The sequence below is a fragment of the Drosophila suzukii genome, chromosome 3, assembly GCF_043229965.1.
Source record: "Drosophila suzukii chromosome 3, CBGP_Dsuzu_IsoJpt1.0, whole genome shotgun sequence".
NCBI classification, from domain to species: Eukaryota; Metazoa; Arthropoda; class Insecta; order Diptera; family Drosophilidae; genus Drosophila; species Drosophila suzukii.
The window spans coordinates 61,501,843-61,518,962 of NC_092082.1; the positions used below are offsets into that span (position 1 = coordinate 61,501,843).

Below are 17,120 nucleotides of genomic sequence, written 5' to 3' on the forward strand. Positions count from 1 at the left end.
TATCAAGGATAGAGAATTAGGATTTCAAATTTAGATTCCGTAGCCTTGTACGCTGCTCAAGTTTTTTACGCCCTCTGACCCCCTCAAACCGCCCAAAACAGACTCCTACAGTTTTAGTGCTAAAAAATGTAACTGATACATATTGGTTTCATACACACCTATCGATTGACCTAAAAAGGTTTATCACGCCAACTCTAAAACCCACACAAAAAACTGGGGTGCCCACAATTTTCAGGCCAGAAAAAAAAGTAACTAAAATGTATAGGTCTCGTCAATACCCATTGATTGACCTAAAAAAAGTTTTCCACGCCCACTCTAAAGCCCTCTAACGCCCTTAATGCCTAAATCTGTCTGCCGCCCTCATAACCATACATTGAAATCGCGGGTAGGTGGCGCTTTACAATCTAGGTTTGCTGCTTGTATGTCTCCATCTCCATTTTGCTTCCTTTAGCTGAGTAACGGGTATCTGATAGTCGAGGCACTCGACTACAGCGTTCTTCATTTGTTTTTTCTTGAAACAAGAAGGAACGAATGAAAATTCATTTCTTGTTTCCAAGGACAAATTACTTGATTTCAGAAGTTTAATTTAAAGGAGACTTGGAATTTTTTTTATTTTATGGGTATTCTGAGGCGTACTCTTAAAATATTTATATGCTTTCACACCGCTCAATAAGTTCCCGGCCTAACAAGGAAAAACACTTTTTTTTTTGAAAATTTTGTTTTATTCATCAATATAGTTTCCATCTACGGCTATACACTCAGTCCAGCGCTTCTCCAACCTTTCTATGCCATTTTTGTAGAAAGATGAACTTTTACCCTCAAAATAGGTCTCAGTATCGACAATCACCTCTTCATTTGATCGATATCTCTTGCCTTGGAGTTGCTTTTTGAGATCTGAAAAAAGCCAGTAGTCACTGGGGGCCATATCTGGAGAATAAGGTGGGTGCGGCAGAAGTTCGAACCTCAATTCACTCAATTTCACCATTGCACTGTGGGCCAGAAAGTTCATTTTTTGGCCAAAAATCTGTAATTTCTTTCCTGGGATAGTTAGAAGGATGCAGTTTTTTGCATTTATCTCTTAAAAGATTGAACTTTTCAACGAACTAAAAGTAAAATTTATTGGAATTTTATATGGTATAGATAATCCAAACCAAAATCGGAAAATTTTACATACTTTTCGGTTTTTTATTTTTAAAAAAATAACTAGAAGACGCACTCAATCCATTTTCATACACGATTAAGTATGAGAGAAAAAAAATTAAAAAAAATTAACACCACTATAAAATATGATGTCGTTTGAGATTTATGAACCGTTAAAAATTGCTACTTTCGGAGGCTCCCACTTGAACGTTTATTTAATAATCGACCTAACAAAATTTTCTATTTTTTTCTTCTTGCTATCTGTTTAGATTCTTATAATCAAATTATTAGAAAAAAATTGTTTGAAAAATATTGTTTTTTAATTCGTTTAATGTTAATTTGACATTTTCTGAAGTCATCACAAAAGTATGCTATTTATTTATTTATTTATTAATTTGAGATCATAGTAAAGTTTAAAAAACTAATACTAACATAGGGGGTAGTGCTAGCTACGAGGCCTTCGACTACGTATTTATGCAAGCTACATTTATATTTTTATACCCGTTACTCGTAGAGTAAAAGGGTATACTAGATTCGTCGGAAAGTATGTAACAGGCAGAAGGAAGCGTTTCCGACCCCACAAAGTATATATATTCTTGATCAGGATCACTAGCCGAGTCGATCTAGCCATGTCCGTCTGTCCGTCTGTCCGTCTGTCTGTCCGTCCGGATGAACGCTGAGATCTCGGAAACTATGGGAGCTAGGCTATTGAGATTTGGCGTGCAGATTCCTGAGCTTCTTACGCAGCGCAAGTTTGTTTCGGCACAGTGCCACGCCCACTCTAACGCCCACAAACCGCCCGAAACTGTGGCTCCTACAATTTTGATGCTAGAATAAAAATTTTAACTGAAATGTGTTGTTCTCATCAATACCTATCGATTGACCCAAAAAAAGTTTGCCACGCCCACTTTAACGCCCACAAACCGCGAAAACCTGTGACGCCCACAATTTTCATGCTAGATAAAAAATTTTAACTGAAATGTATTGGTCTCGTCGATACCTATCGATTGATCCAAAAAAAAATTTGCCACGCCCACTCTAACGCCCATAACGCTTAAATCTGTATACCGCCGGTAGGTGGCGCATTTTAATCTCGCTTTGCTGCTTGCATATCTCCATATAGCTGAGTAACGGGTATCTGATAGTCGAGGTACTCTATACTATAGCGTTCTTCCTTGTTATAATATATTTAGCATACCTTTGGGCATACATAAGTCCTCAAAATGGTTCGACTTCAAATTAAGCCATCAACTAAAACTAAAATTACTGAAAACTAAGGCAAAACCGCATCGAGTCGGCGATGAGCGATTTTAGTAAATTAATTAAAGAATTTATTTTTGATGTAATGACTTCATTCGGGGATGGCACTCAAAAGCACTCGAAAAGCAAAGTACTCATTTGCTAAAAAAAGCAGTAAAAATCAACGAAAAAGTTTCTTTTAGGAAACAAGTAAGTCAGAAGAGCTATTTATAATTTTTTACTTGTTGAAAATAATGACTTCTAAAAGTTCTGTGAAGAAGTCGAACAGCTACATCAGCATCTTTGACTTCTAGATTTTTTTTCATTTCCATCAATATTTGATGAATTTTTAACTTTAAAAATACGGTAAAAAAAAACAACTTGCCCGAATTCTTTGAAACTTTGGCATAAATTAGTTTAATGTATAATAAAAAGGACTCCATACTCGGTCTTGTCATTTTCTTAAAAAAAAAACAACGTATTTTTGGCCAAAAATCGGATCGGCTGGCCCAGTGTGCATTGTTGCCATAGACTTGTGGCATGGTGCATTATCCTGGTGAAACAGTGGTTTCTTCTTGGCCATATGTGGACGTTTTTCCTTGATAACGCGATCCAATCGATCCAGCAGTTTTATATAATATTCGCTGTTTATTGTTTTACCTTTTTCCAGGTAGTCTATAAATAAAATCCCATGTGCATCCCAAAATACAGAAGCCATAACCTTACCCGCCGATATTTGTGTTTTGGGACGCTTCGGACGGCTTTCACCGGCTACCACCCACTCAGAAGACTGACGACTGGATTCTGGAGTATAGTGGTGTATCCAGGTTTCATCCATGGTTACGTAACGGCGAAAAAAATCGGTCCTATTGCGCTTCAACATGCTTAAACACGTCTCGGAAGCATCGATGCGTTGTTGCTTTTGGTCCGGTGTTAGCAATCGCGGCACCCACTTCGAGCAGAGCTTTCTCATGTCCAAATGTTCATGTAATATCGTAAACACACTGCCTTCCGATATCTTTGAGGCATCAGCTATCTCCTTTAATTTCAATTTGCGATCGGCCAATACCATTTTTCCGATTTTTGCCACATTTTCTGGCGTAACTGCTGTTTTTGGGCGACCACTGCGTTCAGCGTCTTTGGTGTCCACACGACCACGTTTAAATTCATTGTACCAATCTTTGACGGTTGATTTTCCCGGAGAAGAATGTGGGTAATGTTTATCAAGCCAAGCTTTTGCTTCTACTCTATTTTTTCCTATCAAAAAACAGTGCTTAATCAGGACACGAAACTCCTTTTTTTCCATATTGTAGAAAAACCCAAAGGTTGTATTACTTAAAAATTTGTAACTTAAAAGCACGTGGTCACAGAGTTGTATAATTTTTACACAGAGCTTATGATAATCGACACTTTCGATAAAAAATATCTATATTTGCTTACTAATGCTCCTTATATGTCGGGACGCGAACTAATTGAGCGATGCGATATATATATATATATATATGTATATACCTTTTTATATTCCGTGGAAAGTATTCAATATTTCCCGGAAAGTCAACAAAATTTAGCGCAACAACAACCATGGAAGTAGATATGTTGATAGATGGATAAAATGTGCGAGAAACCAGCAAGTTGACTTGTCTCTTCCATTTATCATATTACTATTCAATGCTGTGTTACAGTTTTCCCAGCTTGATTTTCGTTAAGCCTTTAACACTAAGTAAACCGGGCAGCCGCCTGTGGTCCATAATTTGTAATGATTATTGGCTGAATTCGACCTCCGACCCTCCAATCACTTATCCGTATTAAGGGCACTCGAAAAGGCTTCCAGGTGTTTGATTAGGTACGATATGGACATGCGGTGCAAATGCACGGTTTGATTGTTTATTTGCGCACCATTTAATCATCAAACAGAGTAAAGTGTAAAGTAGATATGTATTTAGAGTAAACAGCTCATTCCCAGAGTTTTGAGTAGGTGTCAGAAGGTCAAATCGAATTCAAATACACTCCACTTGACGGGCAAGGAATGAGCTGATCCAATGAACTGCTGATTTTCCAACTAACACCTTGGGTTCAAGTGACTCATCAAAGTGTTAAGCGTTTTTAAATACCAGATATGCCAGAACTTAGCTAGAATTGGAAATTAAACGGAGTAAGCTCGGTAATCAGGACCACCTAGTTTAAGCCACTTGGCTGGTTGCGGCCCATTAAAAAGGGACTCAAAATATTACCAGACCAAGCTTTGCAACGCTAACTGACCAGAGTTACAAATCGTTGTGCACGATAAACAGAGTTTGCCAATCTGGGCAACAAATAGAGGCTACAATTGTTGACGATGCCATTGTTTGGCGCTTGTTTGGAGCGATTCAATTACTGGCCGAGTTGCAAGGCCTTTGTGTGCGAAGGGGCTTTATTAATTGCACTGATGGCGTATGCGTAATAAGCCACATTATCAGCCTGTAGCTGCAGGCCAATCGGTCAGTTATTAAATATCCGCAGTGGCCACTCCGGCGGAAGAGTTTGCATTTCAGCTTTTATTTTTGGTAATATTAATCTAGCCCTTTAAAAATAATAATTGTAATTATATATTATTAATTATTGAATTAATACAGCACTTCGTTATACAGGCAAAATAAAAAAAATGGCAAGAATAAACAAAAGCATATTGTCTTTAAAATTATCACAAAATTTAATATATAAATAAAAATATCTTAAATGGCATGGTTTTATAAAAAAATAGGCCTAACTACAATTGTTAAATGTAAAGTTTTCCACATGAAAAATGTTAAACTAACCGCAATAGATAAAAAAAACAAAAAAAATATTTAAATGGAATATGGGCAATTTCACTGTAATGTCAACCAGGGCAAGAAAATAAACGTGTTTATTTTAATTTTTACATATTAACATATTCGAAGCCTTCGCATCCAACCAATTAGATTCTCCATCGGCTATTGGGGCTCAAAGTATAGATCAAGTGTAGTAACTCAGTCATTTCTTTCTTTCAGTACTTACACACCTCATCACGCAGTTTAGTAGCCAATAAAACTGTGCCTTTCGTTCGCAAAAATCCGTCCTTCCAATGCCGACAATTGTAATTTGCGATTTGCCATTTCTCCGAAGGGCTGCTAAATTGCATTAGCCCACACCCACTCACTCGGGATGTGGCTCGTAAATCTTGCGGCTAATGCGTGCATGTCATCTTCCGAAGAACAGGAGGCAGTCCTGTGCTCGGTGGCTTACTTCGTAGTTGTCGACCAAGTTTTAAGTGCATGTCAATGTTTATTGCGGCAAGCTGTGGTCCATCCTGGGGAGTGTGTTTGGGCTCCTAAAAGTGTAAAAGAGTAAGTAAATTTTGTTACGTGCAACTTACCGGAAAGTTCGTCCTCTTTCGTTTGCTGGACAGTTGGGAAAAAGTTTTCCAAATGGCAGTTAGGCTCAAAAGCATCTAAATCAAATTTCAAGCGAGGAAGGGCAGCTTGCACTAAGGACAAACTAATTTAAATAAAAATCGTAAGAAATTCCTATCATATATTACATGAAAATAGACATTTAAATATCTGGCTTTGACACCCACATTTTTGGAACCTAAGGGTATGTTTCTAATGAAACCATACAAGTACATTAGGGCGGTCTTAAAAACTAAATCCTACACTTTTCCGTTTTCATGATAGATGCATTTTTTTGTACTAATTTGACTTTAAACGATAAAATTCACCTTTACAACTACCAAAATAAATGGTATTAAATCAAGCCCCACCTTGCTTTGTGCTGTTAAAATCATAATCCAGTTTCCCTGGCAGACTAATCTCCTTTAAGTGCAAATGCATGTCGAATGGGTAACTGCTGTCTTAGGTCTTTCAATTTGAGTTTGCTGAACACGGACTAGCAGTTGACTGCCAGGACCTGAGCTCCGAATGCCAAAAACCTCAACAATTTTAATTTTGCCGTCATTTTGTAGTCTTTGTTTCTTTAGAGGCGGCGGGGGTACTCGTTATTGTGTTGAGTAAATTGACCAAAAAACAAAAAGGCAACTGGAATTTTGTGCCAGGTCGGCAGTAAGATAGTCTTTCCAATGTTAGTTTTTGTGAAAACAATTAACAAATGCACAAATTGGTAAATATTTTCTTTGTCCGGCCTAATAAAATGTTGATACAGGAACAATGTAAACATTTCTCCGAACAGGGATGTTAAAAAAGTTGTCACTCGCCACAGGATTTCGGCAAATGGCACCACAATAAATATTTACATACTCATTAAACTTTTCACATTAAAATAATACGGCAACCGGAGGAGCAGATTGTGGTTGGGTCCGGACCTCGAACTAAACAGTAAACTATACCCAAATAAACAAGGACCGCTGGAGTAAGCTTAAAACTTTTTCGATCTCCCTCGCATCACTAAAGTTGGCCCAGTTGCCTTTATTCTTAGTCCTGTCCCAGGACGTGTGGGCCCTCGGCTTACGTGCGGTGAATGATAATCGGTGTTCGGCGGAGACGCCTGTAGTTTAAGGTAAAAGTGCTGGACAAATTGAAATATCCAAGACCAGATATTCACTCAACATCCCTAAATTATAACTTAACTTTCTGATTAAATAAGGGAAATAATGAGTAAATACACTAGTTGGCATAAGTATTTTGACGACACAAGACTAATATATACTTATAATTTGAAGTTACTTTTTCTAACCCATTTAGCACAAATTGCAAATGTTGAATTTTTTTAAAGTCTACTTTTTATACCCGTTACTCGTAGAGTAAAAGGGTATTCTGGATTCGTCGAACAGTATTTTACAGGTGGAAGACAGCATTTCCGACCATATAAAGTATATACATTTTTGATCAGGATCACTAGCCGAGTCGTTCTAGCCCTGTCCGTCTGTCTGTCTGTTCGTATGAACGCTGAGATCTCGGAAACTATAAATTCTAGAAAGCTGGGGGTTTTCATGTAGATTCTAGGGATTCCTATGCAGTGCAAGTGTGCCGTGACCATTCTAACGCCCAAAAACCTTATAAAACTGTGGCGCTCACATTTTAAATAAATCGGACCATTAGTTATTAAGTACTGACCAAAAACATAGTCAATGACTTCACAGCCATTAGATAAAAGTGTAAAATTGTAAAATAGATAAGAAGTTAGCATCGATGTTCTTTCGCCTTTACTCAAAGGTATATTTTAAAGCTAACCGAGAACGGGTATCTGATAGTCGAGGAACAAAAATATTTCCTAGAACTCATGGCCATTTTTATACTAAGTGAGTGTACTCATCACCGAAATTAGACAAACTGGGTATCTCAGGTCGAGTCCGCAAGCCAGATGCTTTGAGCAGTTTAGACTGCAACCAGGTCCCGATCCAGGCGGAGTTTAAGCCAACTTTCATTTCACCACCGGTTACTTGGGAGGGGGATCCATAAATCATAATTTTGTCCATGGCATGGCGTTGCCTGTTCCCGTTAAAATGGCTACCACTAACACAAATACCAAACTCCCACCTGTACACCTTGACGCGCAAATGATTTATGTAAATGAAATTGTTGGCGAGAATCGGAAGCTTCATTTGAGCACACTGCATTTCGCACAGTGCATTTCGCATTGCGCTTGCAATTGACTTGAATAATTAAAATCCGATTTTATCGTGCGGCGTGCACTTTTAAAGACTTTATTTGCAACTTATTCGCCCCAGGACCTGGACCAGCACTTGGACTAGACCACTGCCGTGTTATGAAACACATAAAGCCCAGTTATGAAACATTTAAAGCTGCGCCGGCTGTCCTTGTGCGAACGGCCTTCAGCTGTGGGCGGCTGTCTGGCGCCCCCGCATTTTTTGCTCTGCGCCCACGGTGGCCACACAACCCACATGAAGAGCCAGCACGTTGATGGCCGGGCACAATTAAGTGCATTTTACGTATGCTGCAGTTGCTCAAGTATGCTAATGACTACACCCACCTCCACGCCACGCCATACTTACCCGTCACTACCCAGCCACACTCAAAACATTACCCGAAGACAACTAATTAAATGTCTCTTTATTTCAGATTACGAGTTGAATTCGGAAAGGACCAGCAAACTTCAAGGAACCATAGATTTTGCTGTTGAACAGGAAACGCTGCCCTCTTCCGGCTATTCATTTTTTAACAAAATCAAATCCCGAATCCGCCAGGGCTTGTTTTACGAAGTTAGTTTTTGTTTCACTGCAGCTCTTTCCTTAAGGCCCTTCACAAACATGTTTTGAGCCGATGGAGCAGCATGAATGAACCGAAAGTGTTGAAAAGGGGCCTTACGAACCATGACCACTCGAGCCCATCCATGCTTTTTCAGTTCCGAGACAGGAAATTAATTGAAAATATGTATGATGCGGAAAAGTTACTCTTCTAATGTCAAGCGAAAAAGAATCGCCAGATTGGCCAAATAACGCTTAAAAACATTTAGTCCTGAATTTTCTATTCTCGGATGTCTTTTCTAAGTTTCAAAGAAAAGCTTTTAACTTAATGGGCTCTTTAAAACCGCAAAACAATCAAACCCGTGCTCACAGCAATCACAGTGCACCGCTATTTTAATTCCACAATCAATTTCCTCGTTTTTTTACAAATCACAACCAGTTATTCGGTGTTTCCGTAGTGCTATTTCTATATACAACATTTTTAAAGATTACAGATTTGGAAAATTCTTCAGCCCGTATGAGGTTGCTTCTGTTGAAATTGTACAATATGTGTAAAACTAAAATACGGCATTGAAATTTGGTCTCTGCCCGCAACCATTATATTATTCGGCGCGAATAAAGTTTTTTATTACAAAACGATACTGTTGATTATGCAAATCCAATTCTCCCCATTTCCAATATAAATCCAACGGTGCGCGGACTACCATTGCAGATGTAAGAGAGACATCAAAATAATCAGAATTATTTCCAGCAGCCCGTAACCAATTTCAGTAGTTTAAGCCACAAAATACTGCGAAAACCTTCGCAAAAATTGACACACTTATATTTTACATATTATGTTATATTTTGCTTGCTACTGCCGCAGACTTTTTGGCATTCCCATTTTGTAAATAAAAGAAAGCTTATATGACTTCCATCCTCATTGTCTCCTTAAAAAGACAAAAGAATTCCTAATTAAAATTACAAGTTGTGGCAAACAATAAGAGTTCACCAAGACCACATGATTGACACCTGTGCGAGTAACAAAATTATTTTGATTTGACTGTTGATTTCCGTTCGAGTTTTCGTATTTCGTTTAGCAAATTAAAAAAATAATTTAAAAGTTTCGCCATGTAGAATACAATATTGGACAGTTGGCTGAAGCTTTTGATATGAAATAGCAGATTCAATCAAGTTCCCTCAAAATAAAATACATATGAAACTGAGGAATTATGAAGAAGTTAAGCCCAAAGCCTTCATCATCGTCTCACAGCTTATACTATTTGTATTTGCAGTTGTCGAGTCACGGATATCTGCATCGATTTGTATTCAGTCCCAAGTCCTTCGCTCAAGGCTAAAGTCCTGCCACATGTGGCAGCATGCAAATTATGAAAATAAAATGCAGACAGGTCTGGAAACATTCAGAGCCGAAATCGCTGGCGTGCGCTTGACAGTATTTGAAGGAATTTCGTTAATGGAATTTGACTCGTGGCACAACCAGGACCTGATTGGATTGCGACCGGAAGGGGAAAACTTTGACAATGCCAGTCAGACAATAGCTGGGTGATGCGAGAAAGATGAACAAAACAAGTTGTCAATCAAGCGAAAGGAGTGGAGTCATTCCTATCGCCTCTTAGCGTCCTCAAGGGCGTCCTAAAGTCAACACCAAATTTAATTAATACCCCAGTTTGCAGGAGGACTGCGGAGTGGAGCAATCCTAGCATACTTAGAAACGTCGTCACATGATGCCCCAGAACGAATTCGTTGGAGCAGCTGCTGCTCTCGCAGGAGACGTGCTGAAGTCCTTAGTGTTTTCGTAGGCATTTAAAACAATAACAAGGCTTACTGAGAAGCCCCGGGCTATTAGCGTTAGCCAGGCCCATCCAGGTAATAAATCTCAGCCTGTCAGGCGAGCGCCTCCACCAGAAACATGAACATCCGCCCAAGAGCAGTAGCAGCACCATTCGCACCGACTTGTTTACAGTATTTAAAAGGCAGTCGCGCCACGAATTTTTACTTGGATTCTGTGTTTTCCGGCCCAAATTACTCGCGTTCTAGCAAATGCGTTATTCTGGTGAGCATCCTAGGGAATGAGTTGGAACCAATCTCGAGCCGAAGCACGATTTTAGTCGCAGATGCCACCGCCATAAGATAAACTGCCAGTGAGCAAAAATCCATCAAGGTAGGAGGGCGATTAATTACCCAGTCGCTCATCTGGAGAGTATTTATAATTGGTTTGAAGGTAAATGAATATTCGGAAAGCTGAAAGGTGTGTATTTCCTTTTGATAACTTATTGCACCAGTTCACATCCCAAATGCTCCCCAGCCGTCGATAGCAAATTCTGTTCGAGTTGGGCCCCTAAATCACAGAATTGTTATACACAACAAAATTATCCATTTCATGTTTTTGCGTATCTTAACTTAGAATTCGAAAACATATGTTACTTTACTTTTTTGTATTGCAAGTAAATTTCAATTATAATAAAGTACTTTATTATAATTGATAATACGTGTTATTAGAGGTCTCTAGATCGGGAATTTTTGGTTTTTCTCTTGCCATTTCTTCATTAATCCATTAAAGTAATAATAAAATATAAGTAATTTTACCATTCTAAAGCTTGTCAGAGACATTTTTACAAAAAATTACTTAATCGCTTTACTGCTTTCATATCTCCATCTCACTCGTATTCCCTATTCTGAAAGAATAATGTTTAAAAGGCAGTTTTGATCAAATATTTTTATTTTCCTTGCTTGTGCGAGACCTGATTGTGTGCACGCTCCCGTAAATGTAACATTCTGATTGCTATAGCAATATATACATCAATATTTTTGGAAATTTAACGGTTGACCTTTTTTTTCTCCGCACAATAATCAAATTCAATTCATTCTAAGGCTGGAGAGATATAAATGTCAATACGCATTTGTTAGGTAAGAGAGGAGATGTCATGACACACGCTTGAGTGCATATGAATATCGATATAATATAGACATAAATAAAGGTGCAAGCTCGTAACTAAATAACTTAAGTTCTTGCGAAGTGCGGGGCGGTATGCCAATATTTGATACGAAGCCGTATGCCTCACCTTTGCTTTGAACTTTGCAGCAGGAAGAGGAGGGAAAACAGGTGTATTTGCTGGGCAAATATTGTATAATACATACCTCGTGGGAGTAATAGCACAAAGCGGGCACGCGGCGGGTTGCCATCCTCCGCGATATTTATTTTCAGTTCCCTTTGGCCTTAAGGGTAGACTATATTGTTTTATATGGTATGGACAAGAATATGGAAAATGTATAAAAATACATTTAAAATAAAACAAGAAGAGAATATAAACTGGGGAAGCTGAAGTTTTTATACCCTTGCAGTTTGAGCCAAATCGTGCTGCTAGTTGCACGAAATACAGAAACCGTGTAAACAGAAAAAGTGCGGCAGATTTGTATACACATAACAAGGCCGATAACACTCGCTTACAAAATAATATTTTAATATTTTGAATAATAATATAATATGATAATATTTTGAAGCTGCCCCAAGAAGGATGATGGTGGTGCCTAGCAGAACTGGACCCCTAGATCTCGAAAACTAAGTCAAAAATTTTTTAGGTGGATAAGTTTTTTTTTAAATTTATTAAAGACATTTTTTTGGTATTTCCGTGTTTTTAGGTATATTTAAAGTTGCGCTTTATTAGTTTGTATTTTATATATGTTTAAGTTTACAACTATAATGATACCCTTCAATTTCGTGGAGTAGATGAATAGGCTACATTGATTATATTGTGAGTAAGGCGTCTGCTGTAAACAGAATAAGTGCGGCAGATTTGTAAACACATATCAAGACCGATAACACTCGCTTACAAAATAATATTTTAATATTTTGAATAATAATATAATATGATAATATTTTAAAGCTGCCCCAAGAAGGGTAATGGTGGTGCCTAGCAGAACTGGACCCCTAGATCTCGAAAAATAAGTCAAAAATATTTTAGGTGGATAAGTTTTTTTTTAAATTTATTAAAGACATTTTTTTTGATATTTCCGTGTTTTTATTTATATTTCGAGTTGCGCTTTATTAGTTTATATTTTATATATGTTTAAATTTACAACTATAATGATACCCTTTAATTTCGCGGAATAGATGAATAGGCTACATTGATTATATTGTGGGTAAAGCTTCTGCTGATATCGTAAAAACTCAAAAAAATAAAACCACTAACCGAGACGTGCACTACTTTAGAGTTACGAGCCAAATAAGCCATATTGGGGCAAAATCCATGGTAAAATAAGTTAAATTTTATTTGTCTTAGCTTTGCATTGTTAATTCGATAACGAATTTCAGCATTGACAAACGTACGGAGGTTCGTGTTATTCCTTTAGGCAGTGTTGTGAAAGATTTAATGAGCAAACAAAATAATTTAAAGTGCGCCACAGCTTTTAGTTTTTATATTATCGCGCTTTTTTTATAGAAATTAAGGTTATGAATAGATCAAATCACAAACATGAAAAAAATTGTAAAACCGCAAAAAAAACCTGAAACAAAATTTGTTGTTACAAAAATGTACACTGTTTGTCCGATCAAAATAATTTTATGATCGCGGATATGGCCCACATGCTTAAGTTTTTTTTAAATCTCGAACATTCATTAAAGTATTTTAAAAGATTTTTGCATTTGTGTTTTGTTTTTAGGACTTTATAGGGCCCGAATTAACGTTAGTAATGGAACAGAACATCGAAAATTATTAAGAACCCTGTAAACGAAGACCAAAAGTTATTTATTAAGGCTGGCCTTTTTGACTTAGTACGAAAAATTGAATTGATAAAGCAAATAAAGCTAAAAACATACATACAAAATCACATACGTTTGGAAATGATTTTATTTATTTGAATTATGTTCACGTGGTGTGTGTGTATGTTTGTACTCATATGTGAATAACGTCCAATTTCTTCTTTGCTTTAAGCACTTCATAAATGGAAGTCGTTAAAATAAAATACGAAAACTAATTTTTATTGCCGCTTAGTAAAAAAACAACCTCTTAAACCCAAGGCCGATAAGTTTACTTCTTGCAATTAGCGTTGCCACTTAATTTGCAAATGTGTATTTGTGGATGTTTTTTTTTACAAGAGGACCGTGCTTTGATTCCAAGTCAAATATTACGTTTATTTAATGAGCATTTTCCATTTTATAACCATAAGGAAATGTTATTCTTAGAACGACAATTTTATTTTAATTTTTTAACAAATTTATTTGCTTGCAACGTGCATTCAAAATGTTGAAGTCAACTGAAAAGAAACTCACAGCTTTTTCATAGACCTTTCTCATTCAATTTATTAAATAGATTTAATAACGACCATTTGCTAACAACAAAAAAAGATTCACATGGGAATACCAATTGGTGAAATGGGGTGAAAAGCAACGTGGTAACGTGATTACGGTGAAAAGTGGCAAAGGGCTGAAAGAGGCAAAGTTTATTTAGTGATAAATCCGCGTAATTAAAAGAATTTACCAATTGCCTATATTATTTTTATAAATACAAAATTGTGTTAAAATCTTTCCAACCACTTTTAAGAACAGATTCTTAAACGCGAACAAAGTAGCGGCGGAAAAACTAGCAAGTATATTAAAAAACGGAGCTAAAACTATAAAAGCAGCGATAGCTCAAATTCTACTGAAAACAGTAAACACCGATGTAATTATATCCGCCTTTCCTTACAATTTCTGACAGTTCTGTAAGCAGCTCCATCTACGAGATACGTACTCCTCATGCTCGTCAACGCGAAAGTGGAAGGTCAGTAACTTTTAACTTTAAGAGCTCTTACGGTTTGAAGATAAGTGGGATATTTTATAGTCGGAGCACTCGGTTCCTGCTCCCCTGTTAGTGTCCTCTGGCAGGCGGCAATCAAAAGATACTGTTCTTCCCGGTGCTACTCCCTGCTCGCCCACCGCTGCCACACAGAGAAAAGATCGGAACAATAACCGTTTGATAATGTTGATATCAAATTGATACGAACTCATATCATTATGATACAAAACCATACCAACTACAAATGTTGATATGAAATATAACGTCGAAAGGTCTTCGAAAAAGGATTGACTATGGCTTTCCGTTTGATATGAAAGAATATCAGTTTGATATAAAGAACATCAGTTTAACATGAAACCATATTAGTTTGATATTGAAAAAGACCATACTGGTATTAAAATCCATAGTTCTGTCACAAGGGACCAAAATTTATATGCAAAATAACCGATGGCTCACAAATTTGATATGTGGGCATATCAATTTGGTATGACAAATACCCTATTGATATGTTCAAAAATGTTAACATGATATGACAACATAAGGGACCAAAATTGATGTGCAAAGATAGCCGATTGATGACCAGTTTTGGAATATAATTTTCTCTGTGCATACGTTGCGGCGACACAATATTGGGTCCCCAAACGGTGCAAGTGAGTGTGTCGGGCTTACCAATGTCCCTTGAGCCCACATAAGGTTGCTACGTTTACTGATTTTATGCCTCATATTGGCTTTTAATTTCACGCGCAACTGCTGAGCCGCAGTGTCAGCAGCTTTGGCATTCGGATATCAGCTAAATTATTGTTGGGATCAAGCGGCAAGGGCATTATCCTGACAGGCTCTCAGTTTTTTTGTTCCTATGCAGATAATTGTACATTTTGTTTCGTGGATTTTCAAGCGAAGCAGTGCGGGTATTTATTCATTCAGAATTTGCATGCGGGGTAATGACTATGGTACAAAGGTGGCTCTTATTTTTTGCCGCCGCGCTTTTGTCCCGGTAAATCTACTTTGCCGCCTCGGGGAAATCAGAACGGATGCCGTACAACAATGTGCGACACAAACTGTCGTGGGTTTATTTTATTACCTTGCAGATACTCACATACACAAACAACTACTCACGACTCACCCACGAGGGGACATGTGTATTAAGCGCATTAAACTGAATACACCACACAGTGATTCGTGCCCGACTTGCAAAATTGACAATAATCATTTTTATGTCCCGCTCATGAAGTTATTAAAAACTGTACGTGGAGGAGATTGTGTATGTGTACACTGTACACTGTTCACAGTGCAAAACTTCGGAGATATTTCTAAAAAGATTTTATTATATAACAGTTATATGAAGTGGAGGATTCATGGTGTGATTTATTACTATAATTTTATAAGAGTATATTAATAAAAAGCGTAATTAACAATACTTTGTAATTGACTTAATTAAATCTTGAAAACAGGATTAGGTAATAGGATCACTTACTTTACTGTAATGTGTTTCAAAATCATTCATACATTTTTAATTTGTATACCGAGCGCTTTAATCCTGCTCTGACAGTGCTTGTGGGTTGTATCCTTTTGAGCACAATTCCGCTTAAGCTCTTAATGAAAAGCGAATGCAATACATGAGCGCGAGGACTCCGCTTTCCCATACAATTTCAATTATGAAATTTAATTTGCGATGACAACAAAAACCTCCACAAATATTTTTGCCACATATGAGGTTAATGACATACATTCAGCACCCACACATAAATTACGAATCTGCGACATCAAATGGTTAATTTAAATGAGTATGAACCATTAAGTGCCCACAAATAAAGTCAAAAAGTTGAATAGTTAAATAATTACGATTTCATAAATCGTGTTGAGTGAAGTTATTAAATAGTAATGGCTGTGGGTAGTGACAAAATGTTTTATAAATTCCGTATCGATTTCGCACGCTAAAGGAAGCAAAAGGGAGATGGAGATATGCAAGCGGCAAGGCGAGATTGTAAGGCGCCACCTTAACTCGATTTCAGTGTATGGTATGTGGGCGCCAGATATGTATGTTATATGTTATGGGCGTTTGTGGCCGATAGAGTAGGGTTACGTCCCAAGTCCTTTATGCCGCCCCGGTATGGGCTAAAGCCGCCACGACGCCCTCGTACATGAGTGGCGTGGCTCGCACGCACAGACTATGTGCCACAAGGATATCCTGTGCCTTCCGGACAATCTCCGAGGAAGCGGCGCTGGTCATAGCTGGTCTAGTTCCGGAACAAGAACTACTAAGAGAGGCAGTAGAAGTGGAGGACACGGTCACGACCACAGACAACCAAACTAGGCGCGAGGCAAGACGGCCCGCGAGAGAGAAATCCATCTCTCGGTGGCAGGAGAGGTGGGATTCCGCAACCTCTGGACGCTGGACCCACGATCGTATTCCCGTCTTGAGTCCTTGCCTGGAAAGGAGGAACGGCCGGGTGGACTTCTACCTGACCCAGAACTCTAGTGGTCACGGATGCTTCCGGTCGTACCTGAAAAAGTACGGAAACGACACGAGTGACGGATGCCCATACTGCGGCTCTGGAATCTAGGAGGACGCACTCCACGTCCTATTCGAGTGCGTGCGGTTCGTAGAGGACAGGACCGCCCTGGAAATAGCGACCGGTGTCAGCACTAGTCCCAGCACGCTAGTGCCAACCATGCTAAGAGGCCAAATGGAGTGGGACGAGACGGCCAAATTCGCCGCGTCTGCAATGCGAAAACTCAGGATAGCTGAAAGAGAGAGGAGAGGCCTGGACACGTAAGCTGCCGCGGTTGTGCGAAGCATTGCTTTG

General features: G+C 38.2%; 1 protein-coding gene across 1 annotated transcript; it reads left to right on the forward strand.

Moving 5' to 3' along the window:
• The first annotated feature begins 16,454 nt into the window (after window positions 1-16,454).
• On the forward strand, window positions 16,455-16,877 carry LOC139352871 (uncharacterized). The gene has a single exon (XM_070995508.1). It carries the CDS (start codon window positions 16,455-16,457, stop codon window positions 16,875-16,877), a length of 423 nt encoding a protein of 140 aa, XP_070851609.1.
• The last annotated feature ends 243 nt before the right edge of the window (window positions 16,878-17,120 follow it).